Genomic DNA, 25,604 nt, shown 5'->3' on the forward strand with positions numbered 1-25,604 from the left:
GGGTGTGGAGGGGCGAGGGGGGAGGGGTGTCACACCCAGTGATGCTCAGGGATTATTCCCGGCTCTGCACTCAGGAATTACCCCTGGCAATACACAGGCAACTATATGGGATGCCGAGGATCGAACCTGGGTCGGCCGTGTGCAAGGCAAACACCCTACCCACTGTATTATCACACCAACCCCAGGATTCTGAGCTTTATTGTCTGAATTCTAAACTCGATCTGTTTGAGGGAGGAAATTTTTCTATCCCTCTGTCTCCTTTTAAGCCCAGTTTCCCACTGCATGTTTGGAAGCCATTGTCTGAATCCTGGAAACTATTCCATGATCTCTCAGAACACAGGCCCTTCCCTGGGGCCTGAACTTTGAGGCCATTTCCACAGCCTCACAAGATCCTTCTTGTGCTCAGCCACAGTCTCTACTGAATGCTTGTTTCTTGCCATTTTCTTAGGGACTCTGTTCACAACAGTGGGAGCGATGGCTTTGGACCAGGAGGGGCCAGGAGTGGTGGATGTGGTTCTGGAAGCACGAGATCACGGGATGCCAGGCCGGGCAGCACGAGCCACAGTGCACGTGCAGCTGCAGGATCAGAATGACCATGCCCCAAGCTTCACTTTGCCACACTACCAGGTGGCTGTGACCGAGGACCTGCCCCCAGGTTCCACCCTGCTCACCCTGGAGGCCACAGATGCTGACGGGAGCCGTACCCATGCCACTGTGGACTACAGCATTGTGAGCGGCAACCGGGGCAGGGTCTTCCAACTAGAGCCCCGGCTGGCTGAGTCGGGGGACGATAGTGGACTAGGCCCCCGGACGCTGGGCTGCCTGGTGTTGCTTGAGCCTCTGGATTTTGAAAGCCTGACCCAATACAACCTAACAGTGACTGCGGCAGACCGAGGGCAACCTCCTCGCAGCTCAGCAGTGCCTGTCACGATCACTGTGCTAGATGTCAATGACAACCCACCTATCTTCTCCCGAGCATCCTACCGGGTGGCAGTGCCCGAGGACACGCCCATTGGAGCTGAGCTGCTGCATGTGGAGGCTTCCGATGCTGACCCAGGTCCTCATGGTCTCGTACGGTTTACGCTCAGCTCAGGTGACCCCTTGGGGCTCTTTGAGTTGGATGAAAGCTCAGGCGCCTTACGACTGGCCCACTCCTTGGACTGTGAGACCCAGGCTCGACATCAGCTTGTGGTGCAGGCAGCCGACCCCACAGGGGCACACTTTGCTCTGGCACCAGTGATGGTTGAGGTCCAGGATGTGAATGATCATGGCCCAGTCTTCCCCCTGAACTTGCTCAGCACCAGCCTGGCAGAAAACCAGCCCCCAGGCACTCTTATAACCACCCTGCATGCAATTGATGGGGATGCTGGGGCTTTTGGGAGGCTTCGTTACAGCCTGCTGGATGCTGGCCCGGGGCCTGATGGCCGTGAGGCATTTGCACTGAACAGCTCAACAGGGGAGCTGCGGGCTCGAGTGGCCTTTGACTATGAGCACACAGGAAACTTCCAGCTGCTGGTGGGTGCTGCTGATGCTGGGAATCTCTCAGCCTCAGTCACTGTGTCAGTGCTGGTGACCGGTGAGGACGAGTATGACCCAGTTTTCCTGGCTCCAGCTTTCCACTTTCAGGTGCCAGAAGGTGCTCGGCGTGGCCACAGTCTGGGTCACGTGCAGGCCACAGATGAAGATGGAGGTGCTGATGGCCTGGTGCTCTATTCCCTTGCCACCTCTTCCCCCTATTTCGGGATCAACCAGACTACAGGTGCCCTGTACCTGCGGGTGGACAGCCGGGCACCGGGCAGTGGAGCAGGTAGCTCAGGGGGTGGGGGCCGGACTCGGCGTGAGGCGCCTCGGGAGCTGAGGTTAGAAGTGATGGCACGGGGGCCTCTGCCTGGTTCCCGGAGTGCCACAGTGCCCGTGACTGTGGACATCACCCACACAGCCCTGGGCCTGGCCCCTGACCTCAACCTGCTCTTGGTGGGGGCCGTGGCGGCCTCCCTGGGAGTCGTGGTGGTGCTTGCTCTGGCAGCCCTGGTTCTCGGGCTGGTGAGGGCCCGCAGCCGCAAAGCTGAGGCAGCACCTGGCCCCATGTCACAGGCAGCACCCCTGGCCAGTGGAACCCTGCAGAAGCTGGGCCGAGAGCCACCCAGCCCACCGCCTTCAGAGCACCTGTATCACCAGACTCTCCCCAGCTACGGTGGCCCCGGAGCCGGGGGGCCATATCCGCGTGGGGGCTCCCTGGACCCTTCACACTCCAGTGGCCGAGGCTCAGCAGAGGCCGCAGAGGATGACGAGATTCGCATGATCAATGAGTTCCCCCGGGTGGCCAGTGTGGCCTCCTCCTTGGCTGCCCGTGGCCCCGACTCAGGCATCCAACAGGATGCAGATGGACTGAGCGACACATCCTGTGAGCCAGCTGCCCCTGACACCTGGTATAAGGGCCGCAAGGCAGGGCTTCTGCTGCCGGGGCCGGGCGCCACCCTGTACCGAGAAGAGGGGCCCCCAGCCCCAGCCACGGCCTTCCTGGGAGGCTGTGGCCTCAGCCCTGCACCTCCTGGGGACTATGGCTTCCCAGCAGATGGCAAGCCCTGTGTGGCAGGTGCGCTGACGGCCATTGTGGCTGGTGAAGAGGAGCTCCGTGGCAGCTATAACTGGGACTACCTGCTGAGCTGGTGCCCTCAGTTCCAGCCGCTGGCCAGCGTCTTCACCGAGATTGCCCGTCTCAAGGATGAAGCCCGGCCATGCCCCCCGGCTCCCCGTATTGATCCACCACCCCTCATCACTGCCGTGGCTCACCCCGGAGCCAAGTCTGTACCCCCCAAGCCAGCCAGCACAGCTGTAACTCGAGCCATCTTCCCGCCAGCCTCCCACCGCTCCCCCATCAGCCACGAAGGCTCCCTGTCCTCAGCCGCCATGTCCCCCAGCTTCTCCCCCTCACTGTCTCCGCTGGCTGCTCGCTCACCTGTTGTCTCGCCATTCGGGGTGGCCCAGGGCCCCTCGGCCTCAGCACTCAGCACAGAGTCTGGCCTGGAGCCCCCTGATGACACAGAGCTACACATCTAGCTGTGGCCCAGGCTGGGCCCCGACCTGGGATGTGCACAGCATCCCCAATGCAGGCCCCATCTGAGCCTGCCCCGGGCAGCCTCGGATCACGGTTGGCCATGGGGAAGGCCCGCTTCCCACCCCAGACTCCTCCACTGGGGGCAGATCCCGCGTCTCCCACTGGCCCCACCAGAGCACCAGCACCACAGAGTCCTCTCAATTGTGCACTGACCCGTGGCCAGGTCCAGTGTGGGGAGAAATACGAAGGAGGCGGCAGCCCTGGGTTCTCCTCAGTGAGGGCTCTCTGCCCTGCACCAGCACCCTGACATGGAGCTGAGACTTTATTTATTGGGGGAAGGGGGTTGGGGGAGGTCCTCCAACCTGTTAGGGCCCAGCTCCCTTGGGTTCCATTGACACCCTTGCCCTTGCCCAGAACCAAGTGCCAATTCTCACTCTGGAGCCTTAATAAACTGCAGTTTGTATCCAGCGTTTGGCTCTGTTCTCTGGGGATTGGGGGAGTGGAGGGTGGCGTTAGGGCATGTGGTGGCAGTGGGCACTGAAGTATAACAGGTATGAGGGCATCCAGAATATGGTTGACATGGAGTGCAACCGGAGTGCCTTAGACACAGAAAATAAGGGAGAAGGCAGACCTCTGGGCTTATAGCTGGCAATGACCAAGAGGGGGTTGGTTGCGGGGAACAGCTCTTGGGGTGACCAGTTTTACATCTGAGGTCTTCAGGGAGATGTGGGTGGATACCAGAGCCACAAAATAAAAGCTCCTTTGACAGGTCAGGCTCATCTCCTGCTTTGTACAGTTCTGGGAGGCAGAACACACGGACTGAAACAGTCTCGCAGCCGCCAGATCAGGTGGCTGTGCGTAGAGCACACAGCTGGACAGCACACAGCTGGACGAGCCAGGGTCTGAGTCTCGCTGGGGCCCCGGTGACCAGGCTGCGCTCCAGCGGGCTCCGGCCTCCTGCACGCGGGACCACCCACTGGAGGGAGGAGCCGGCGCAGGCTCGGGTGTGGGTGGAGGAGGCACCTCGTGATCGGTCACATGACGACTGAGCTGCAGAGAGGAGGAATGAGTCTCGGAGCGTGGTGAGAAATGAGGGGGCTTTGGAGCAGGAGATCCCGTCGGAGGGAACACAGGTTGGAGGGTGGGAACACAGTGGCCTTTCCCTCTCGCTGAAAGCCCTCCTGTACGCCTCCTCCCCGCACAGTTTTCTAGGGCTCCTCGCCCTCGTGGTCGCCAGCAAATGCAGTTACAGCCCGGAGCCTGACCAGAGGTGGATGTGAGTTGACGGAGTCCTGACGGCCCCTTCCCCCTTTCCGGGTGCCCTGCCTTGTATCACTGATCTGGCCTCCCCCAGCCCCTGCCAGCCACTGTATCCACGCTGCAGTCTCTTCTCCAGCTTCCCGGGCTCAGTCCTTTCATGACCTCCTGCCAGTAACTGCTTCTGGGATCCCACTCAAAGTCTCCCTGAGCTTTCCCTGGCTAGTATTGCCCACCCCCACCTTAATGAAGGCCTTGTTCCTGATCCCCGTCTGCAGGATCCCCCCAGGCTGGGTGCATTTGGGTCGTGCAGCTCCGGAGGAAGAGCTGAGTCTCACCTTTGCCTTGAGACAACAGAACCTGGAAAGACTCACCCAGCTGGTGCAGGCAGTCTCGGACCCTGGATCCCCTCAATACGGTGCCTGTTGGGACTGGGAGTGGGATGTGAAATGCACTGGAGGGACAAGGCTGGACACCAGCCACAGATTCTGGCCCCTGGTGCTTTCAGTCTCCGTGGAAGGGCTGCTTGATGTCAGGCAGGTGAATGGCTGCTGTTCTCAGTGTGAAAAGGTGAAACAGGCTCAAGGATTAGTTCAGACCCTGGCGGCTACACTGCCAGGTGTAGTTCTGGAGGTCCCCAGGCACCGCTAGGGTGCCCCAGTTGGCCCTGGGTACCACAGGGCCCACCCAAGCAACTTCACATTTCCAGGTCGTGGCACGCACCCATTGGCCAACTTCCACTAGGAGTGACCCTGAATTCCCTAAGCACTGCTTAGGAGCTCTTCTCCCCAGATAAAGGAAATTGGAATGAAGTTGTCCAAAGTTAACTCACATTCTCTACTCTGGAACTTTCCATCTGTGTTTATCGGCTAGAAACCAAAAAGTGGATGTGATTAAAGAGCATGGGCCCTGTAATCAGATCTGAACTGACATTCTGACTCTGCCGCCTACCAACTAGCAGAAAAATAGGGAGGTAACAGCTGGTGCTCAGAGGAGAGTTTATCACCTCCACCTTCAAGTACACTCCCTTTTCCTCTTCCATTCAGGAATTGAAGTTTTCAGGGTTATTTTTGGTTGGGTTTGGGTTTGGGGGCCACACCCAACAGTGCTCAGGACTTATTCTTGGCTCTTCTGTTGGGGTTTGGGGGATAATATGTGAGACCAGGAACTGAAACCAGTCTACTGTGTGCAAGACAAGCGTCCTAGCTTCTGCAGTACCTCTCCAGCCCTGCAATTTCCAGTTCTAAACCTGACCCTCGGAGTGGGTTGCTTCTCACCATCCCTTGTTACTACCAACTCAGTTGCTGTTTTTGGTTTTGGCTTTTAAAAAAGTTTGGGTGGAGGAGTTGGGCCATACCAAACTGCTAAGGGATTTTCCTGGCTCTGTGCTCAGGGATCACTCCAGGAAGTGCTTTGGAGACCATTTGCTGTGCTGATGATTAAACAGGTATTGGCATTGTATAAGGCAAGAACCTTAACCTCTGTACTATCTCTTTGGCTGTATTTCAAATTTAAAATTGGGGCCGAAGAGAGTACAGTGGTTAGGATGCTTGCCTTGCATGCAGCTGTTCCTGTTTCGGTCACCATCATCATACAATTTCCTAAGTACTACTAGGAGTGATGCCTGAGCACAGAAACAAGAGGAGTAAGTCCTGAACACCTCCAGGTGTGTTCCCACCCTTCAGATATATCAAATGAAGTTTAAAATCCCCAAGTATGAAGAAATGAGAAGAATTAGATGTGACCTAATTCTGACTGAAGTTCAGGCTGTAGATACTCAAAAATAGAAAATTTTATTAACCATTTGTTTTTCACCATTGAGACAATGCATGCTGTGGTGCAGCATTGACAACTTACTGGTCTTGTGGATAAATCTATATTCCTGGCCAGGAGTTTCCAAAACCTTCAGACTTTTCTTCCTGTGGCCTCCCCAATGTAGCCTGCACCTGCAGCGCTTGTCTTTTTTGCTAGAAAAGTCCTACCAATCCTTCAAGATCCTGCTCCAAGTTCTCTGGAAAGTCTTTAGGGGAAGTGGGTGTGTGGCCTCCCAAGTGACAGTTAGGAGACCTGGAAGTTCCTCCCAGCAATTCTTGGCCAGCAGGAATCTGTGTGGTGTTCAGGAGACAATTCCCAGCAGTAGAGGGGCAGCATCAGTGGGAAGCCACACCAAGGTGTGAGCCTTGGCTCACGTGCTATTGCTTCATTCCTTTCTGGGAACACTTGATGTCTCTGGGTTGAGGTTCAAAAATGGCCACTTGGGAAAGCAATGAACGAATGAAGGCAAGAGCCTTTCCTGAATCTCTGCAGGAAAATACCTGACCCTGGAGGATGTGACTGAGCTAGTGCGGCCATCGCCGTTGACCCTCCGCACGGTCCAAAAATGGCTCTTGGCAGCTGGAGCTCGAAATTGCCATTCAGTGACCACGCAGGACTTTCTGACTTGCCGGCTGAGTGTTCGGTGAGAGGGAATGATTGCCCTGGAGAGGGAACTTATCATTCCATCAGGGAGATGAGTCGTGCCAACGGGAGGGAGCAGAGAGCTTGCTGGGGGCTTGTGGGTGAAGAGCTTATGCCAGGGGAGCCCATGAGGAGCTGTTCAGCGACGCTTTCTGACCTCTGTTCTCGGATGTTTGACCTCCAGAGAGGCAGAGTGGCTGCTTTCTGGGGCTGAATTTCACCACTATGTGGGAGGCCCTGCAGAGACTCACGCTGTAAGATCCGCTCGTCCCTACCAGCTCCCGAAGGCCTTGAGGCCCCATGTGGACTTTGGTAACATTCACAGGGTTGGTGAAGGTTGGGGTAAGGGAACCAGGGCCGGGGGAAAGTTAGATGTGGAGTGGGAGGTCTATGGGACTGGGGCAGGGACAGTGGGAAATGGAGATTGAAGTCCAGAAGTTCTTTTCCTCAAATCTGTTCCCTCTTCACAGTGGGAGGTTTGCATCGCTTCCCCCCCATATCATCGCTGAAGCAACGCCCTGAGCCACAGGTGGCAGGGACTTTTGGTTTCCATCTGGGTGTCACTCCGTCTGTGATTCGAGAGCGATACAACTTGACAGCACAAGACGTGGGCTCTGGCACAACCAACAACAGTCAGGCCTGTGCCCAGGTGAGCTCAAGTTCCAGAAGCCTCACAGCTTCTTCGAAGTACATGCCCTGCCTGGGGCTTGCTCTCTGCCCAACTCCTGGGCTCTTAGCCCCTAGCCTATGAGCTTCTCTGCTTTCCCTTCCATGGCTGTGCCTCTGATTCCTCATATTCGCTCGGACTCCCTCTGCAGTTCCTGGAACAGTATTTCCATGAATCGGACCTGGCTGAGTTCATGCGCCTCTTCGGTGGGAAATTTGAACACCAGGCCTCTGTAGCCCGTGTGGTCGGGAAACAGGGCCGGGGCCGTGCTGGGATCGAGGCCAGTCTGGATGTGGAGTACCTGATGAGTGCCGGGGCTAACATCTCTACCTGGGTCTACAGTAGCCCTGGTACTGCCCACGAATTGGTAGTGGGGAGTGAGGTGGGGGTGAGTGCTCCCTGCTTTCTGAGAGGGAGATCCCAAGAACTCCCAAATGATGGCACTTGTGTTCCCCTCCAAAAATCATGCAGGCCGCCATGAGTCACAGGAGCCCTTCCTGCAATGGCTCCTGCTGCTCAGCAATGAGACCATCCTGCCACATGTGCACACCATTAGTTATGGCGACGATGAGGACTCCCTCAGCAGCGCCTACATCCAGCGCGTCAACACCGAGTTCCAGAAGGCTGCTGCTCGGGGCCTTACCCTGCTCTTTGCCTCAGGTGTGACTTAACTTCGTCACAGGTGTGACTTGACTTCGTGCTCTAGACTTTGTCACCCTTTTGTCTCTGAAGCTCTGTCCCCACAATGTCCCCTGAACCCAACTTCTAACACATTCTGAACTCAGTAGGGGTGTACTGGCCTGACCTCTCAGCTCTGACCTCTGGCCATAAGACGAATCCTGGAATTTCCTCTCTGACATTGGAACTCTGATCTCTGGCTGACTAAATAGAGAGCTAAACTTAGTCTCTCTCACAGGTGACAGCGGAGCTGGGTGTTGGTCTGTCTCTGGAAGACACCAGTTCCGTCCATCCTTTCCTGCTTCCAGGTAAGCACCCTACCTAAGCACCCTACCTCACCACTTGCCTGTGACTAACAGCCTGTCATTGAAAACATCACATTCTGGAACTTTTGTCTCCAACCCAAGAAGTGCTTTTGTGGCTCAGCCCCCAGCAACCTGCCATGGTTACAGCATTCTCCTCTTCCTTCTCCCTCAGATCAGGGAAAAATTAAATTAGATTATTACATGAGTAGGAGACAGTGCTCAAGAGTGTTCCTCCCGGGCTTGGAGCAATATCATAGCGGGTAGGTCATTTGCCTTGCATGCGGCCGACCCGGGTTCAATTTCCAACATCTCATATGGTCCCCTGAGCACTGCCAGGAGTAATTCCTGAGTGCAGAGCACCAGGACTAACCCCTGTGCATCGCTGGGTGTGACACAAAAAGAAAAAAAAAAAAAGGACTGATCCTCCTACTGAGGGCCCAGGCATTTTGGTGGGAGAGATTTGGTGGGTGTGCATCAGGGCAACGTTGTCATGGTCATCTTAGGTGGTGTGGTGAGTGCCTAAAACCTGTTTCCTCCCCACCCCCGAAGTAGAATCTCCCACACAGCTCTAGCTGTTTCAGCAAAACCCAGGTTATGTTTACCCACCCCCACACATATTGAAGATCTGCTGAGATCACCTGCAATCTGAGTGCTCCCTTCCGCCCCCAGCCCCTATGTCACCACAGTGGGAGGCACATCCTTCCAGAATCCTTTTCGAGTCACAAATGAGGTGGTTGACTATATCAGCGGTGGTGGCTTCAGCAATGTGTTCCCACGTCCTTCATATCAGGTACACAGTTGTTTGTGCTGATGAAATGGTGGGAGGTCCAGGGGAGTTTGTGGGGGTCCCAGACTGCTGAGTAGGCTGTACGTGAGTACTCCATAATACCTTTCAGGAGGAAGCTGTAAATAAGTTCCTGAGTACCAGCCTCCAGTTGCCACCATCTAGTTACTTCAATGCCAGCGGCCGTGCTTACCCAGATGTGGCAGCGCTCTCTGATGGCTACTGGGTGGTCAGCAACGGTGTGCCCATTCCATGGGTATCTGGCACCTCGGTGAGAATCAGTCTAGTTCCTAAGTGGCAGTTAGGAATTACCCTGCCCCTCTACTTCCAAGACCCTGTGCAACTCTAAATCCAGTGCCTCAGATACCTGTGATCCTTTCTAATACATCCTTTCAGCATCTCCCACTGACCCTCTCATCTCTTCTGCGTCTTCTACCCACAGGCCTCTACGCCAGTGTTTGGCGGACTGCTGTCCCTGATAAATGAACACCGACTCCTCAGTGGCCGCCGCCCTCTTGGCTTTCTCAACCCCAGGCTATACCAGCAGCATGGAGAAGGACTGTTTGATGTGAGTGTGGCCAGGCTGTGGAGATGCTTTCATGACTCTGGGGAGTGCTAAAATGAACTTAACAGCGGCCCTTATGGGGTGATCCCTATGGGGTGGGAATACAGGGTTTGGGCATGCTGTTTGTTCGTTTTATCAGCAGATCCAGATGTGATGTCCATCTTCTCCCTAGGTAACGCATGGGTGCCATGAATCCTGTCTGAATGAAGAGGTGCAGGGTGAAGGTTTCTGCTCTGGTCCTGGGTGGGATCCTGTGACAGGCTGGGGAACACCCAACTTCCCAGCTCTGCTGAAGTCACTGGTCAACCCTTGATCCTGTCCTGATGGGAGAATGAGCCTGTTCCTGTCCCACAACTGGTGACTTTAATCTGCACTGATAGAAGCCCTACAGATCCTCAATGTCCACTGCTGCCGATAGCTTCTACCCCTGACCCGGAAATGCTGTGAAGTTGGCATGACTCCCAATCCTTTGCTCCACCACATACTCTCTTCTCCCTACATCTGTCTCATCTTCCTCAGCAGCTGCTATAACCAGTATTGTTTGAGGACCCCCTTCCTCCCTGCCCTCTCCCTCATTTATTCTCTTTTCAACCAGGCTTTCCCAATGGGTTGTCTATAATGTCTGTGTGTACTGTTTCACCTCATTTCTGCTCCTTAATGCATTGCATTGATACCTCTGTTTTCACTTGCCCCATCTCTCTGTTCTCTGTCACCAGGACACATTTCCAATCATTGCTTTATGGGCTCTGTCAGTTTCCTACAGCTCTCTCCTTCCTTACTTTCTAAGGCTTATCTTCCCCTTTAAATTCTCCTCATCCCTACCCTCCTTAAATTCCCCTCTTCTCTTCTCTCTCTGCTTCGTCAATGAATCTTGGTATTCTATCCTTAGTCACTTTCTCCTCCTCATTCTACGCCTCTCCCTCCAATCAACTAATTGCTGGCATCCACCAGCCATCACCACCTCACTAATTCAGGCTAATAGTGATTAATAATTGAAATGCAAGATGTGTGATGCTCAGCACTTCTCTCTCATTTCCTTTTTTTATGGTGGGGGAGACAGTGCCAAGAAGAAAATCCAGGGCCTTACACATGCAAGGCAAATGCTCTACCACTGACTTTTTACGTCTTCATCCTCAGCACTTCTCCTAACTTCAAAGGATTATTTTTCTCTTCTTCTTGGTGAATGATAGTGCTGCTTCTAATCAAGCCAGATACCCACCCCCAACCCCTGTTGTTAATCAGCAAGTCCTACTAGTTTTACTTTTTACTTGTCTTCACCCACAAGTCCTACATAGACCTAGAGCTTACCTACTTTTCTCCATCTCTAATGCTACCTTTTCTCTCCTATTGAAGGCCTTTGCAAAAAGTCTTCTAACTTCCTATCCTTCCCTAGTCTTTCGTAATAAAATGCAAATGCTAGTCGGTAATTTGTTTATGACCCTCCAAAGCTAAGATTATTGATAAAATTCTGGATTTTTATCATGACTCATAGCCTGATCCCTTCCTTGCTATTTGTTCTGAAGTAACCGCCTACTCTCTGCTTCCTCTCAACCTACATTTCATTTTGCTCAATAGGCGCCCCCTTAACACAGGTGTTGACCCCAGTGCCTGATTACTAGTGTTCAGGTGTGTAGTAGACCACAGCTCCTTTTGTGAATCTCTTAGTTTCCTGAAAATACTAGAACTCGGAAGCAAATCTATTTGATTTTTGGTTTTGCTAGACTAAGAAAGAGTCTGGGCAAGTAAGCTTCTTGAACTTCATCTTTTACTTTGCCTCACAGCAGTCAAGGAATGATAAAATTAAATTGACAAGAGTGCTTGACAACCCAAGTAGATGAAAGATATTAGTTTCTGTCTTTGCACTGACACTGTCTTCCCTTGCACTGATGTCTACCTCTAGTTGTGTTAACGTGGTATTAAAATAGCCAGTTTACCTGTTTACCTCCCTTTCCAAGACCATTGGTGCCTAGAGGACTGGATTCTGCCCTACTAAACTTTGTATTTCCAGGCCCTAACCTAGATTGGCAAAAAAGGAATTAAATGTTTGCTGTAGTGAATATCCCGTTTCTCCACTGGCTGTTGTTTTGCACGGTTGTTTGGGATCCAGACTGAAACATCTCCCTGCCCAGCTAATAGCACTGCGTGAGCCCTCCTTCTGCAGAACCTCACTTTTGTGGGCAGCTGGCAGGGAAAGGGGACTTTCCAGCTCTGTCAGAAACCTTTAAAAGGCTAAATAAGGGAACTAGAAATGCAGTGTAGGCAACCCTTGTTCCAGAGTATCCGCAGTTGTCTGAAGGAAGATTAAGTCCCAACCCCAAGGCAAGTTATTTAGGGATGAAGGAGGGGGCGGGGACGGGGTGGAGACTGAGCACACCCCAGGAACCTAGTGGTGTCAGACCCACCCAGGGTACGGTTTGCGAGGCAAAGGGTTCTACCGCAGAGCTTAATCCCCGGCACTAAAGAAAGACTTTTAAATGGGGGTTGGGGAGGGAAGGATAGTTTGGGCCACAATCAGCTGTGCTCTGGGCTTGCTCCTAGCTCTGTGCTCAGGGGCCATACGCGGCGCGCGCGGGGGGGGATTCGAACCAGGTCACCCACGGTACAATTTCTCCGGCCCAAAGAGAGAGATTTAGACGAGGGCTCCCGGACAGCAGAGGAGCTTTCTGCGCGTAAGAGGTTCCGATCGCGGCCGAACTGCCTGGGAATACGAGGGGATGGGAGCTGGAATGTCCGCGACTTCTGCGGTTCACCAGAACCGAGTCTCCACCCTCCGATCTAAGTCATCTAATTGGCCGACACGCTACAAAAGGAGGTTAGAAGGCTCAAGGGAGGGAGCGAACATGGCGGGGGCGGGGCGGGTGACGCCACCGGCGGCGTGCGTCACGTGAGCGGAAGCGGAAGCGGCTCTGTTCGCCGCCTCGCCCACCGGCCCGATGAGCTGCAGCGGCTCCGGCGCGGACCCCGAGGCGGCGCCGGCGTCCGCCGCCTCGGCCCCGGGCACGGCGCCCGCGGTCTCGGCCCCCGCCGCGCTGCCCGCCGGCACCGCTGCGGAGAACAAGGCCAGCCCCGCGGGGAGTGCGGGGGGCCCTGGGGCCGGAGCCGCGGCAGTGGGCACGGGAGCCGTGGCGGCGCGCGCCGGAGAGCCGGCCGAGCGGCGCGGGGCGGGTGAGGGCCGGGGCGGGGGCGGGCTGGGCCGGGCCCCGCGGCCGGCGCGTGCGCAGGGGTCTCCGGCTGGGCGAGGGGAGGGGCTCCCCGCCCCCCGGCGCCGCGTCTCATCCTGGCTGCTTCTCCTCCAGCTCCGGTGTCGGCGGGCGGTGCGGCTCCCCCGGAGGGGGCCATGTCTAACGGGGTCTACGTTCTGCCCAGCGCGGCCAACGGAGACGTGAAGCCGGTGGTCTCCAGCACTCCTCTGGTGGACTTCCTGATGCAGCTAGAGGATTACACACCAACGGTGGGCATTCCGCCCCCGTGAGCCGCCAGCCAGCCCTGGCTTTTCGCCGAGCCACCCGATTTCACACACCCCTCCCCCCCCCGCGCCCCCTCTTATTTGCGCCCCTCAGCCCAAGCCACCGGGAGCCTGAGGATGGCCCGTTGGCGTCTGTCCCCCCTGCCCCCGGCTGACGCGCTCCAATTGGTTTCTCAGATCCCCGACGCCGTGACCGGTTACTACCTGAACCGCGCCGGCTTCGAGGCCTCTGACCCGCGCATGTGAGTAAACGCGGAGCCGGCCTGGCTGGTGTGGCTTTGTGGGCTCTCCCGCCCCCCTCTCCTAACAGTGTTTGTCCTCCCTAGAATTCGGCTCATCTCCCTCGCTGCCCAGAAATTCATCTCAGATATTGCCAACGATGCCCTACAGCACTGCAAAATGAAGGGCACGGCCTCTGGCAGCTCCCGAAGCAAGAGCAAGGTGTGCCCGACATTGGCTTCCTAATTACCTTCCCCAGCTGTGGAGGCTTAACTTAACCTGGAACCCCGCGGGGAGGTGAAAGGTCTGTCCGGGTCGCCCACCTGGGAGTGAGCGCTTGGATCTGTGTTCAACCGACCCTCTTCCCTCTTCCCTCAGGACCGCAAGTACACTCTAACCATGGAGGACTTGACCCCTGCCCTCAGCGAGTATGGCATCAATGTGAAGAAGCCGCACTACTTCACCTGAGCCACCCAAGTTTAGCCTCCTAAATGTACTTGTTTGTCCCCTTGTCCCCACACAAGCCTGTTTTCATAATAAACTTTATTGTGACAGGCAGGGCTGATCCCTCCCATGCTGGGAGACACCGTGTGGCAAGTGACAAAGCTCTGAGCTCAGCCCCTTTTGGGGCCACAGTGGTAGGGATGGGGGCAGGGGATGGGCCCCATTGCTGGGGTTAGTACCATGACTGAAGGCAGGGGATGCAATCAGAGGACTGCTGCTTCGGGGATGCAAATTTGGATGCAAATTCCCCTAACCGTGTCCTGACACCTCTAGAGGACAGGCCCTATTTGTCCTGCATCTTCTCCAGGATAGGCACGATCATGTCAAACTTGGGTCGTTTAGCTGGGTCTTCATTCATGCAGATCTTCATGAGCTTACAAACATGGGGGGAAATGCCTGGTGGGATAGTAGGCCGAAGGCCTTCCAGTGCCACCTGCAAATACAGAGAAAAACAAAGTGGGCCTCAGAACTTGGGTTTCACGTTGGAAGTGGCCTTCAGCCTTCAAGGACAGGATTTCTGTGTATTTGTGTGCAAAGGGAGAAGAGCCCAGACATACATTAATTGGCCCCACCATCTCCATTCCCAACACAAATGTATGAACTTGTGCTCTCACCTTCATTCCAATCTCCATGTTGGAGAGGTCAGCAAAGGGCACCTCTCGTGTCACCAGTTCCCACAGAAGCACTGCAAAACTCCACATATCTGCTGAGCGTCTGTTTGTGTCTTCAGGCTTCTTCTGCAGAGCTGAAGGGATTAGACTTAACCTGTTCCATGTGCTTCTCCTTACCATTACTTCTGAGCTGCCATTTCTCTCTAACTCTCAATACAATGCCCTCACTCACCTTCAGGAGCCACCCAAGCAGGGGCATACATGCGCCCAGGGCATTGGAAGGAGAACTTGACATCGGCCATGCTGATGCGAGCAGTCATGTCTTCGTCAATCTGAGAAAGTAGATGTATGCAAGAAGGTAAGTCCTATCCTATCTTAGGCAAAGAGCTTCTGGGGACCTGGGCCAAGAGTTAAGCTGTGACCTCACCATTACACTCCGGCTGTTGAGTGCATGTCGTGGGATAAGGGGCTCGAGCGTGTGTAGGAAGGCCATGCCCCTTGCCATGTCCAATGCAAATTTCACAGCCTGGCTTTGGTCCACAACAAAATCTAGGAAGCAAGAGGCAGAGTTTGGAGAGGTTTACACTTCCCCTACCCCCATGAGGTTCATTCTCCCTTACTCACTGGTGCCCTCATGTAGTACATTGTACAGGGATCCATATGGCATCCAGTGTGTGATCAGAGTAGGGTGCGGAGCAGGTGGAGACTGACAGGCACCTAGCACTGGAAGCACATTTGGATGCGAGAAAATCCTGGGAAAGGGAGAGAGAGTATCTTTGGCTGTCACAGTGTAAAAAATCTCCCTCTGGGGGCTGGAGAGAAAGTATAAGGGTTAAGGCACAAGCCTGGAATGTACCTGACCCTGTTTCAAAGCTCCGCACCATTAGTTTCCTGTAGCCATGACACTCAGTACCACTAAGTGTGACTCTGGAAGCCCCCAGCATTGCCTGGGTAGATCGGGCCCAAAGAGCACCACCACCTTGGGCCCTCACACAGAACTACTCACTGGCTCAGCTGGATGAGAACTGTCAGGAGGGCTCCTGGCCTTCACCACTTGGGAGCCAGCACTCCCCACCCCAAAATAAAAGTACCCCCCTAATTGCTAGAGTTTCTAGGATCCAGCAGCTAGCTTCTAATTTAAGACTCTCTCCCACCTGAGGCGGGGACACTCCTCATTGAAATCCCTGCTCTTCCTTGTACTCCAGTCTCGAACCTTGAGCACCTTCACCACGATGTCGTTGCCCTGCCAGCGGCCCTTCCATAGCTGAAGGAAAGAGAAGGGTTAGGAGGGTCTAACTTAGATCACCACTTTTTTGCCACTAACTGGAGAAAAAGATGTAAAAGGGGGCAGACCAGTCAGAAGTATGTAGGGGCTGGGGGAAGGAGGGGTACAAAGGGCAAGGGTCACCTCTCCAGAGTGGTTTTCGTTGAGCTTCGCCACAAAGTTGAGCTGTTTGAAGTCAATGCCGGAATGTTTGTTCAGAGTCCCATTTCCTGAGAGTGTGGGCAGGTCAGGTACCCAGCATCCCCTAAGCCAGCCCAGGAGCCCAGGATTATTCCCTATTACCACCCTTTTAACGACTGACTCACGAGGCCGAGTGCGGGTGGTCCCCTTCCAGAATGTGTCCTTGTATGGAATACGAGTGAGATTCTGGCCCATCTTCTCAGCCCGCTCTATGAAAGAAAGTCTTGGCTTGAACTAGGGTATGAAGAGAGGAAAGAGGAAGGGCAGGACAAAAGTTGTAGGGGACGGACCTCGGAGAAGCTCTCTTAAGGGTGCCTTGGCTTTATCTACAGGCATTTCTCCATACTTGTTACAGATGCTGACGAGGGCCCCGCTAGCCACCAGGTCCTGGAATGAAAAGGTAGCGATAATGAGCTCCCTACTTGGCAGTTATACAGATGCAGTCTACATCCTGTGGTCATATACACTCAACAGAACTCACAGGCAGAACTGACTTCAATGAGTTTCAAAACGTCCCACTGAGGTTCAGACTTTATTTTCCACCCATCCTGAGTTCTCACCTCTGCTACTTGATCTTGACCCCAAAAACAGGCATAGTGTAAAGGCACATTTCCATGTTCATTCACTGCATTGATATCAGCTTTATACTGCAGCAGCTGGTCCAACAGAAGAGGCAGAAGGCACAGTCAGTTCCAAATGAGAGCTAGGTGCTGAGGCACGTCTCCCTCGTGCCTTTTCTATAGTATATTAGAAGTATATTACAATGATATACTTTTCTATAGTATAATAGAAATATATTACAGTGATATACTTGTGTATATTATTGTGTATATAATGTACAGTAATATACTATATAGTATTCAATATATAATTGAATAAATTATATACAATAATTTATTTCTGCATAGCATTGTAAAGTAGTATATTACAATGCCTGCAACTCGTCCACAGACATGTATGTGATGGGGGATGGGAGGAGTGTCATACTTACCTTCTGTACAATATCACGGTGTCCATGACTGGCTGCCAGGTGCAGGGGAGTGTCATCCCCACGGTTCATCACATTGATTCGTGCCCCCCGCATGATCAGCATCTCAACCACAGCTGAGCGACCCTCTCGGCAGGCCCAGTGCAAGGGGGAGAAGCCATGATCATCCCTTAGAAGAAGGGGCAATGGTCACTGAACTGAAGATGGGAGGGGAGCAAAGGCTTTGATGCTGAAAAGCCCTGATAGCCTGTGAGTAATGACTCTCTCTGAAAATATCCAGGGCTTGCTTCTTAATACCAGCAAGTCCAAAATAGGTCTGATTTAGACCATCCCTAAGGTTCAAATCAACCAACTTACCAAATAAAATCCCAACAAGTTCATGGTTCATCTCTTCATTTCCCACCAGCCTGTCTTCCTGGCAGACTCATAAATGGCAGCATTCTTTATCTGGTTTCCCCTGTGCCTCTTTTCCCACCATCTGTTGCTCTGTTGGTCCTTTCTGTTTTTCAAGCATCTTACACATCTCGCTCCTACTCATACTTGTTACTGTAAAAATGTATGGACTATTGTCTGTTAGATTTGAAGCGTCTAGGGAGAATGTACTGCCACCAAGGATCCAAGGCATTTTAAAGTGTATGATAGTGTATTTGGGGGAGAAGGTACTCTGGAAAGAAGTCTACAACTCATGAGAGAGAATAAATTATTGATTGGTGATAATACTGAAAAAAAAAAGATCTTGAAGTGGAAGGGAATTAAAATGCTCTAGACATGTTTATAATGAAAAACCTGATAAGTTATCAATGTTAAGGTGGATATAAATCACCACAAAAAACAGGATTCTTTATCCTCACTGAAACTCTCAGCACAAAATAGAAAACTACTTATTCTAACATTTATAAAGTAAAAGAAGGTACAAAAAGTTCAAAAACCCAAAACTGAAAACACTTGGATGGGAGTTGGGCCTGCCTGACAGCCTGGGGCCATAAAAGGAAATTCCCTCCAAGTCCTGGGCAGCAGATCCAAGGGGCGGAGCAAGGGGTGGGCCACAGTCTCTGCTGGCAGCCTCCGGATGCCTTAGTGCTGTGGTCACTTCCCGTGTGGGGGTTCTAGGCGGGGACCTAAAACTGATCAGGGATTTTGTTACTCAGAGGTCCCAGGAGTGGTTGAAAGCTGGGGGTGTGTAGCCCTTCTGAGTGACTTCCCTCCACAGTAGTCCTCATCTGCTTTCAGAGATAGCCAAAAACTTTTCCTGGGGTATGGTATTCCCCTCCCCTGCTTATCAGTTTTGCCTCCCCGCTCTTTTAATTTATGCACTGACTAACCAGCTAATGCAGTCCCTGTCACTCTGCAGAGCTGACCGGAGGGCACAAGTGGTAGGCAGAAAGGTTCTGCCCATAGTCTGGCTACCTGTCACCTCAGGGCCTTTAATTCCATGAGGCCCACATATTATCTACTCCCACCTCATAGCCAGCATATAGCCAGCTTGTGCCCCTAAAGCCTCAAACAGAACCAGGGTCTCTCTGCCTAACTACCACTACCCCTTCACCTTTTCATTGTAAATAATCTTCCTGCAGACCAAATGAACCTCTTCACCTAGCCTCTATAACCCCACCCAGAAAAGAGTAATGATTCTGTCTTTATCAGAGCACTTTTTAAACAACATGTAAAACAGAACAAGGGACCCCAACTTCTAAAAGAGTAGTGTATAACAGTGACTCCTGGGCAAAGATGAGGTTACCCTTGCCCCTCAAACCTCAAAAAATGTAACTCTCCCAGTCTTAAAAAAGGAAAATATCTTAAAATATATTAAAATTCACCCTAAATCATTTGTCTTGCCTTCTGTCTAAAACAATCTTATGGAAGTTGTCTACATTCACTCATATTTTTTCTCATCAACTGAATCTGCCACAGTTCTGCTGCCTAAGGGCAGGCATTCCGTCTGACACTGGGCCTCTGATATTCAATACAGCTCCATAAATGAAAGAAATCTAGTATAGTCTGGTTTCTTCAGCTTTCTCTGAAAGGATCCTCACAAGGCTCAAGTATATCCTTAACTATCGATTTAATGGTTGTTTTGAAAGTGCTCCAAGTTCTTTGGCCTCTCAAGCAACCCATACTATTGTTTGACACTCCCCCTCAGTTCATTTCTCTTAAGCTTTCCTAACATATTTTCCTGTTTCTCCTTAAATCTTCACTCGCTTTCCTTATTTTGCAGCCTTCTGATTTCCTGCCCTCCACTTATAGTTTCCTATATCTTACTGTATCTTTAGGTGTTATCTATATGCTAGTAACTCCCTAGTCTGTGTCTCCATCTCATCTTTTTCCTGAAATCCAATTTGGTGTATGAACAACCTACTGACATATTCATCTCATTAAAGTGAAGTATTGTCACTTCAAAATGTCCAGAATGGAACACAAAATCCCCACACTAAACTCTTGTCCATCTCAGCGAAAGGAAATCAGCAACTAATAAGTGTTGAAGCGGTCATCACTTCACATGCAAAATCTCACCCATTTTTCCTTCTAAAGAGTTCTGGAATCTGATCAAAAATTTTTTTTTCCTTTTTCCACCTGTCTCTATTCTAGTCCAGGTCTAGACTAGACTTGACATTTCTGGAATGCACTAGGCATTTGCCTCTCTCCACATCACCACCTGCTCCCCACAAAACATCCAAGATAACACTTAAAAGTGGGCAATAACAATCTCATTTCATGGCTTTAAACCCTTGTTCTGAGAATAAAGAACTGGTTAGAGCCTAAATAGCCTCCCATGATCTGGCTGACCCTAGCTGAACTTTCCAGTCTGATTTCCTGCACTTGCAGCTAATGCTTCAACACACAGAAGTTCAGGGGTTTTTTTCTTTTTGATCTTCCGGCCATATGAAACTCTAGACAACTTCCTCCGCTTGCTTCCTCGCTTCTTGCCGGTGCAATTCACTAAGTCTGGAAAGCGCCCTACAAAAAAGCGGCTCCTGAAACTTACACAGCAGTCTGGAGCCCGCTCAAACCCGGCGAGCTAGGTGGAGACCCTCTGCCCCCCACCGGCTGTGCTTAGCACTTGTCGCACGGTATTAGGAAAAGTCGGCCGCCCCCATCAGACGTGAGCAACCCCGCACAGCGGAGAGGAGCGTGTGTCGGCCCTGCCTCTCACCCACCAGCCACCTCTGCTCACCCCTGGTTGAGGTCGTTCTCCGTGTTGTCCAGCCACAAGCGTACGGCAACCGCATTGCCCTCCCGGCACTGAGTGAAAATGTCGTCCATAGCAGCGTCCCAGCACTGAGTCCCCTAGAAAGGGGAAAGCCTGGGGACTGGAGGAGTCCAGGCAAGCGAGATGAGTCCCACGCTCTTGGCTCTTGGCGCCTAGAGAAGTGTTTCCGCTGGGGGTTAGGGGACTGGGCGCCCGCTCCCTGGCGTTGATCTGGGAAGGAGTTCGGGATAGCGGGACGATCCCCACTGTGGCTCGGAGTGCAAGGGAAAGGTGGCCCGGCTGAGTTAGGGGGTGGTTAGGAGGTAGCAGCTCTTGAGGGGGATGTCAGCGAGCAAGCACGGAGCCCCAACCCGCGGACAGAGCTGGGGGAGGGGAAAGTTCACGCGCCCTACCCCCTGGAAGGGGTGACTAGGGGGTCCTTTGCCCGGCTAGCCCTCCTTCCCTCCTCGGACCTCAGGCTCAGAAGTGACGGGCTGGCAGGTCTTGAGTCTTGGGGAGGGGGCACGAGGGCGCCTGCACTCACCGGGACTCGGGCTGGAGGAGTCTTCTCCCGGGGAACTCCCGTCCGGCCGCGCCCGCTGCCCGGCCCCGCCCCTGGCCGTCTCCGGCCAGCTCGGGCCTCCTTCGCTCCCCCCGCCCTCCTCCCTTGCCCGTCTAGCCCTCCAGCGGCTAAACTCAATGGTTTTCGGCACCGCTCTAGCCGCCCGGATCTTTTCCATCGTTGGTTTCCGGCTCCCGGTGGTTCGTCGCCCGCGGTTCCCAGGGACGCGCTTTGCACGTGGAGCGGCGTGTGGAGCCCACCTGGCCCATATGTTTGAGGAACCAGAATGGGCCGAGGAGGTCCCCGAAGCCGCGCGTCTCGGGCCAGTGGCCACGCGGCCTCAGCCCGCGGCGGCCTCGCCTGCCAAGGTGAGTTGCCACTCGCGCACGCTGAGTGCTTGTCGGTGGGTGAGGAGAAGTTTTTGAAGGAGGATCGCCCGGAAGTTGGAGACGGGTTTTACATTTTTTTTTTTTTAAGTTGGAGAGCGGCTGGGACTGGTCCCTTTAGACTTGTATTTTGTAAAGGTCTGTGGTTGCGGTGTGAAGATGGGACTGGAGCGCGCAGCAGTGAATGATAATGAAGGGAACCGGGTACTGAGCACCCTTGAGTGCCCGAGCTCAGACCACGCTGGAGAATCTCAACTCCAAAGGCTTCCCGGAGTGTAGACTTTTTATCTTGAAGCCCTTTCTGATACTTTCTCAAACTCTTTCTACCCTTTAGTCAACCTCCAGCATGGGACTACCTGTCTACTTTTTCTTCTTTCCCTCAACTCTGCCTACCGTCCAAGCCCCGGACCCTCCAGAAGTCAATCTCCTTTAGCTTGTTCTGTCCAGGAAGAGAGCTTGAACACACGGTGTGGACCTGTCGCTCTTATTTTCAGACTTTCCTACCTCTTACATAAAATTAAGTCAACTGGAGGCATGAGTGGACTTCTCAGATATGGTTCAAGCGGTAGAGCTCATGCTTAGCATGTGTGATGCCTTGAGTTGGATCCCTGACCCTGCCGGCATCTCTGGGCTGAGAACCACCTTGAGTGGGCCCTTATATCCAGGGTGCGGCTCAGCACCGTCAGGAGTCACCCGTTATGATCCCAGGCCCATTCCATTTATTTTGCTCTTGTTCTTTTGTTTTTCCCCAGGGCTCCAGGCGCCGACAACTCCTGGCCACATTACGGGCCCTGAAGGCTGCATCTCTTCCCCAGCGGGCCCCCAGTGTGTCTTGCAGTGACTCTGAGGAAGAAGAGGAGGTGGGAAAGAAGAAGAAACGCCAAAAAGGCGCCCGGTGTGCCAGTTCTTCGACGTCATTTGAGAAGAGGAAAAAGAAGCATAAAAAACAGGGCCCACCTGACAGGGACACTGAAGAAGAGGAAGTGGAAAGAAAGAAGTGTCGCAAAAGTGCTCTTGGCGGTGATTGTACTGAAAAGAAGAAAAAGAGGAAACATCAGGAAGAGCCCCTGTCAAACCCAGTCCAGCAGCTGGATAATGTTAACCAAACAGGTATATACATATGGGGAACAGGAAAAGAGGGGGTGAGACGGGAGGCTGATTTTAAATACATATATATATATATAATATCATATATATGTTTGTAAAATAGAGATTACCAGTCAACTTTAGGTTTGCAGTTAAGCAATGAGAAATATTTTCAGTCTCTATATCTATACAGTGGAATACTATGCAGCTGTTAGAAAAGATAAAGTCATGATATTTTCATATAGGTGGATCAACATGGAAAATAGCATGTTAAGTGAAATGACCCCGAAAGAGAGGGACAGACATAGAAAGATTGCACTCATTTGTGGAATACTAAGTAACTAATGGGAGACTAACACCCAAGAATGGCAGAGATAAGTACCAAAAGGATCACTCCACAGCTTAGAAGCCGGCCTCACATGCTGGGGAAGAGGCAGCTCAGAAAATGGACCACCAAGTAAAGGGGCTAGGAGGACCCGCTCGGGGTGGGAGATGAGGGCCAAAAGTGGACTAAAGACCAAATATGATGGCCACTTACTACCTCTATTGCAAACTGCAACACCCAAAAAGAGAGCAAAAGAGAATGCTCTGCCACAGAGGCGGGGTAGGGTGGAGGGGACAGGTTGGGGGTGGTGGGAGGGATGCCGGGACCATTGGTGGTGGGAAATTGGCACTGGTGGAGGGATGGGTACTCGATCATTGTATGACTGAAATGCAAGCACGAAAGTTTGTAAGCCTGTAACTGTACCTCACAGTGATTCACTAATAACATTTTTTTAATTTACCTTTTATGCTAAATGGTTAATTATCTTGAGGTGTGTTCCATATATTATGTCTGAAAAATTAGTATTTAAATAAGATAACAGGCAAGTTATTTTATTAAAAAAATGCTTTTTGTGTCTTGATTTTAAAAATATATATATATTTTCAGTCTCTCTGTCAAGGATGGGATTATAACTGAATGACTTGCCTCTAAATTGAGATTTGTCCCAATTAGAAATCCCATTTTCTTCCCTGCAGGACCCAAAGCTTGCAAGAGTAGTGCTACAAGTGACTCATTCACATCCAAACCGAATCCTGAGATCTCTTCCCCTAATCCGCCCCACACTTTGAGTCGCAAGCAGTGGCGGAACCGTCAGAAGAACAAGCGTAGACAGAAAAACAAGTTTCGGCCCCCTCAGCCGACTGACCAGACTTCGGCCACAGCCCCCACAGTGCAGACAGAGGTGCCTCCTGTCCCCAATCCAGACAGCCAGGATGCTCGGGCGGATGCTCTGCGAGCTCGTATGACCCAGAGGCTGGATGGTGCCCGATTTCGCTACCTCAACGAACAGTTATACTCAAAGCCTAGTAGTGCTGCCCAAAGCCTTTTTCAGGAAGACCCTGAGGCCTTTCTTCTCTACCATCGAGGCTATCAGAATCAAGTCAAGAAGTGGCCACTGCATCCTGTGGACCGCATTGCCAAAGATCTTCGCCAGCGGTGAATGGGAGTTGGGTACTTATGAAAATCTTCATGGGTCAATCATGGGCTTAGAGCAGACAATTAATGATTGATCCTCCCTTTCCATTTTTAGGCCCGCATCCCTTGTGGTCGCTGATTTTGGCTGTGGAGACTGCCGCCTGGCTTCTAGTGTCCGGAATCCTGTTCATTGTTTTGACTTGGCCTCTCTGGATCCCAGGGTTACTGTGTGTGACATGGCTGAGGTATAGCCCTCAATTATGTATCTGACCTGTGTTCAGGTCCCAACATTCCATCCTCCCTCCCCACCTGTCATCCTGGTATCCAACCTTAGGATTGGTTTTTCCTTCTTTAAAAAAGCCCCCCCCCCCCCCCCCCCCTTCTACCTCCTATAGGTTCCTCTGGAGGATGAGTCTGTAGATGTGGCTGTGTTTTGTCTTTCGTTGATGGGAACCAACATCAGGGACTTTCTAGAAGAGGCAAATCGAGTGCTGAAGCCAGGGTAGGTATCCTCAAGGCACAGGTATATGTATATGTGTACCAGCAAATGTTTGCATTTACACAGAACTTTCATTCTTCTTAGGGGTCTCCTGAAAGTGGCTGAAGTCAGCAGCCGCTTTGAAGATGTCCGGGCCTTTCTGGGAGCTGTGACCAAACTGGGTTTTAAGATCATCTTCAAGGTAAGAGCCTATGACACCTTTCCCCATTTTTGTCTTATGTGTGGCCTTTTTATATGTTAATGGTGTTAGGAAGAAGGTCTTAGTACAAGTATAGACATTTGCTCATGAAGGTACAACCCAGGGAAGAGCCCTGGGAAACTTTCTGAGCAAGAGCGGGGCAGGAATGGAGAATTTGAAGAGCTGGAATAAGGATTTGCAACTCATTGAGTCTTTTCTGTCCCTAGGATCTGACCAACAGTTACTTCTTCTTGTTTGATTTTCAAAAGACTGGACCTCCTCGGGTAGGGCCCAAAGCTCAACTATCAGGCCTGAAGCTTCAGCCATGTCTCTATAAGCGTAGGTGACCTCTGGAACCCCCATGGAAGGGGAGGCACGTATTGAACTCTAGTCTCAGAACACTGACGACTATCCAGGCAGGCTGGAACAGGACCTACTACAACCCTTCCTCCCAGGAAGATCATGTGATAGAACTCATAATTCATGTCTGCTCAGGTGATGGCTTATTGGCTGCTCTGAAGACCTCTTGGTTCAAGCTAGATAAAGAATAAGGAGTTTATTCCATGAATGCAGACAGGGTATCTTAGAATCCCAGATTCCAACCTTCTTCTGATCTACCTATATTTCAGTTTTCAGTAGATTCTGCTTTTTAACTTATTTTTAGTCCTTCAAGGCCTCAAACGGGTAGCTGTTGCTTCTTGTCTGTGAAGTAGCTAGTAGCCCACTAATATCTCAACTCATCTGCACTGTATTGAACTCTTGTTTTCCCTAGTCTTCATTTTTTTAGAGCCTTATGACCCACAACACTCCTATCTATACCTCTTGGCCTGTAGGGCTCTGGTATAGTTAAGATCAGAGATCATGGAATCAACTAGGCCTGGATTCAAATCCTGACTTGCCACTTTCTGCTGCATCATTTAATCTCTGAATATCCCATTCCTCGTTTGGAAAAATGGTGAAATTCCTATCTTGGAATTGTTGTGTATGTTGACTGGGTGTATTTATTTCAGAATTTGGAATATAGAAGGTACTCAATAAACTTGCCATGACTAGTATATGTTGTAAGTCTTATTCTCTACCTTCCTTTGGTATGGAGGTTGATGGGTAAATGAATTTGATGACTGAAAAGGACCTTTGGAGAGTGCACGACAGTCTTTTTAAAAGGCTCATTTTATAGGCTATTTAGAGATTGTGCATACATTCAGTAAGCAGGTAGTAAGTGT

The 25,604-nt window shown here is 52.0% G+C and overlaps 5 protein-coding genes across 6 annotated transcripts in view; 4 read left to right on the forward strand and 1 right to left on the reverse strand.

Annotated features, from left to right (window-relative positions):
* Positions 1–3,521, forward strand: part of DCHS1 (dachsous cadherin-related 1) — a 37,199-nt gene extending 33,678 nt beyond the window's left edge. The window contains exon 21 of the mRNA XM_056115825.1: positions 449–3,521. Coding sequence (XP_055971800.1) covers positions 449–3,060 — 2,612 coding nt within the window. The 3' untranslated portion in view covers positions 3,061–3,521. The remainder of the gene's footprint in view (positions 1–448) is intronic.
* A 552-nt stretch (positions 3,522–4,073) lies between these two features.
* TPP1 (tripeptidyl peptidase 1) lies at positions 4,074–11,834 on the forward strand. The gene is made up of 13 exons (XM_056115903.1): positions 4,074–4,140; positions 4,263–4,334; positions 4,594–4,733; positions 6,623–6,773; positions 6,957–7,084; positions 7,243–7,421; positions 7,591–7,789; positions 7,911–8,099; positions 8,356–8,425; positions 9,092–9,212; positions 9,319–9,477; positions 9,649–9,774; positions 9,944–11,834. The coding sequence occupies exons 1-13, from the start codon at positions 4,097–4,099 to the stop codon at positions 10,082–10,084; spliced, it is 1,719 nt and encodes a 572-aa protein (XP_055971878.1). The 5' UTR covers positions 4,074–4,096; the 3' UTR covers positions 10,085–11,834.
* Positions 11,835–12,678: 844 nt separating this feature from the next.
* Positions 12,679–14,014, forward strand: TAF10 (TATA-box binding protein associated factor 10). Its single transcript, XM_056115981.1, has 5 exons — positions 12,679–12,936; positions 13,068–13,222; positions 13,415–13,479; positions 13,564–13,678; positions 13,835–14,014. The coding sequence occupies exons 1-5, from the start codon at positions 12,705–12,707 to the stop codon at positions 13,922–13,924; spliced, it is 657 nt and encodes a 218-aa protein (XP_055971956.1). The 5' UTR covers positions 12,679–12,704; the 3' UTR covers positions 13,925–14,014.
* On the reverse strand, positions 13,985–20,870 carry ILK (integrin linked kinase). Of its 2 annotated transcripts, none has more exons than XM_056115979.1 (13): positions 20,756–20,870; positions 20,197–20,325; positions 17,028–17,193; positions 16,597–16,692; positions 16,327–16,423; positions 16,162–16,245; positions 15,980–16,065; positions 15,726–15,835; positions 15,196–15,323; positions 14,999–15,120; positions 14,804–14,903; positions 14,575–14,705; positions 13,985–14,393 (listed from the first exon to the last, which is right to left on the reverse strand). In XM_056115979.1, exons 2-13 carry the CDS (start codon positions 20,283–20,285, stop codon positions 14,244–14,246), a joined length of 1,359 nt encoding a protein of 452 aa, XP_055971954.1. In that variant the 5' UTR covers positions 20,286–20,325; positions 20,756–20,870; the 3' UTR covers positions 13,985–14,243. The 2 variants fall into 2 exon arrangements, with proteins under 2 accessions (XP_055971954.1, XP_055971955.1); XM_056115980.1 differs by having other exon boundaries at positions 20,197–20,332; positions 20,756–20,869.
* On the forward strand, positions 20,835–24,846 carry RRP8 (ribosomal RNA processing 8). The gene is made up of 7 exons (XM_056115978.1): positions 20,835–21,141; positions 21,912–22,269; positions 23,266–23,725; positions 23,820–23,949; positions 24,100–24,206; positions 24,288–24,384; positions 24,609–24,846. Exons 1-7 carry the CDS (start codon positions 20,911–20,913, stop codon positions 24,726–24,728), a joined length of 1,503 nt encoding a protein of 500 aa, XP_055971953.1. The 5' UTR covers positions 20,835–20,910; the 3' UTR covers positions 24,729–24,846.
* Positions 24,847–25,604: the final 758 nt, after the last annotated feature.

Source organism: Sorex fumeus, unplaced genomic scaffold, assembly GCF_029834395.1.
Source record: "Sorex fumeus unplaced genomic scaffold, SorFum_2.1 ptg000030l, whole genome shotgun sequence".
Lineage (NCBI taxonomy): Eukaryota > Metazoa > Chordata > Mammalia > Eulipotyphla > Soricidae > Sorex > Sorex fumeus.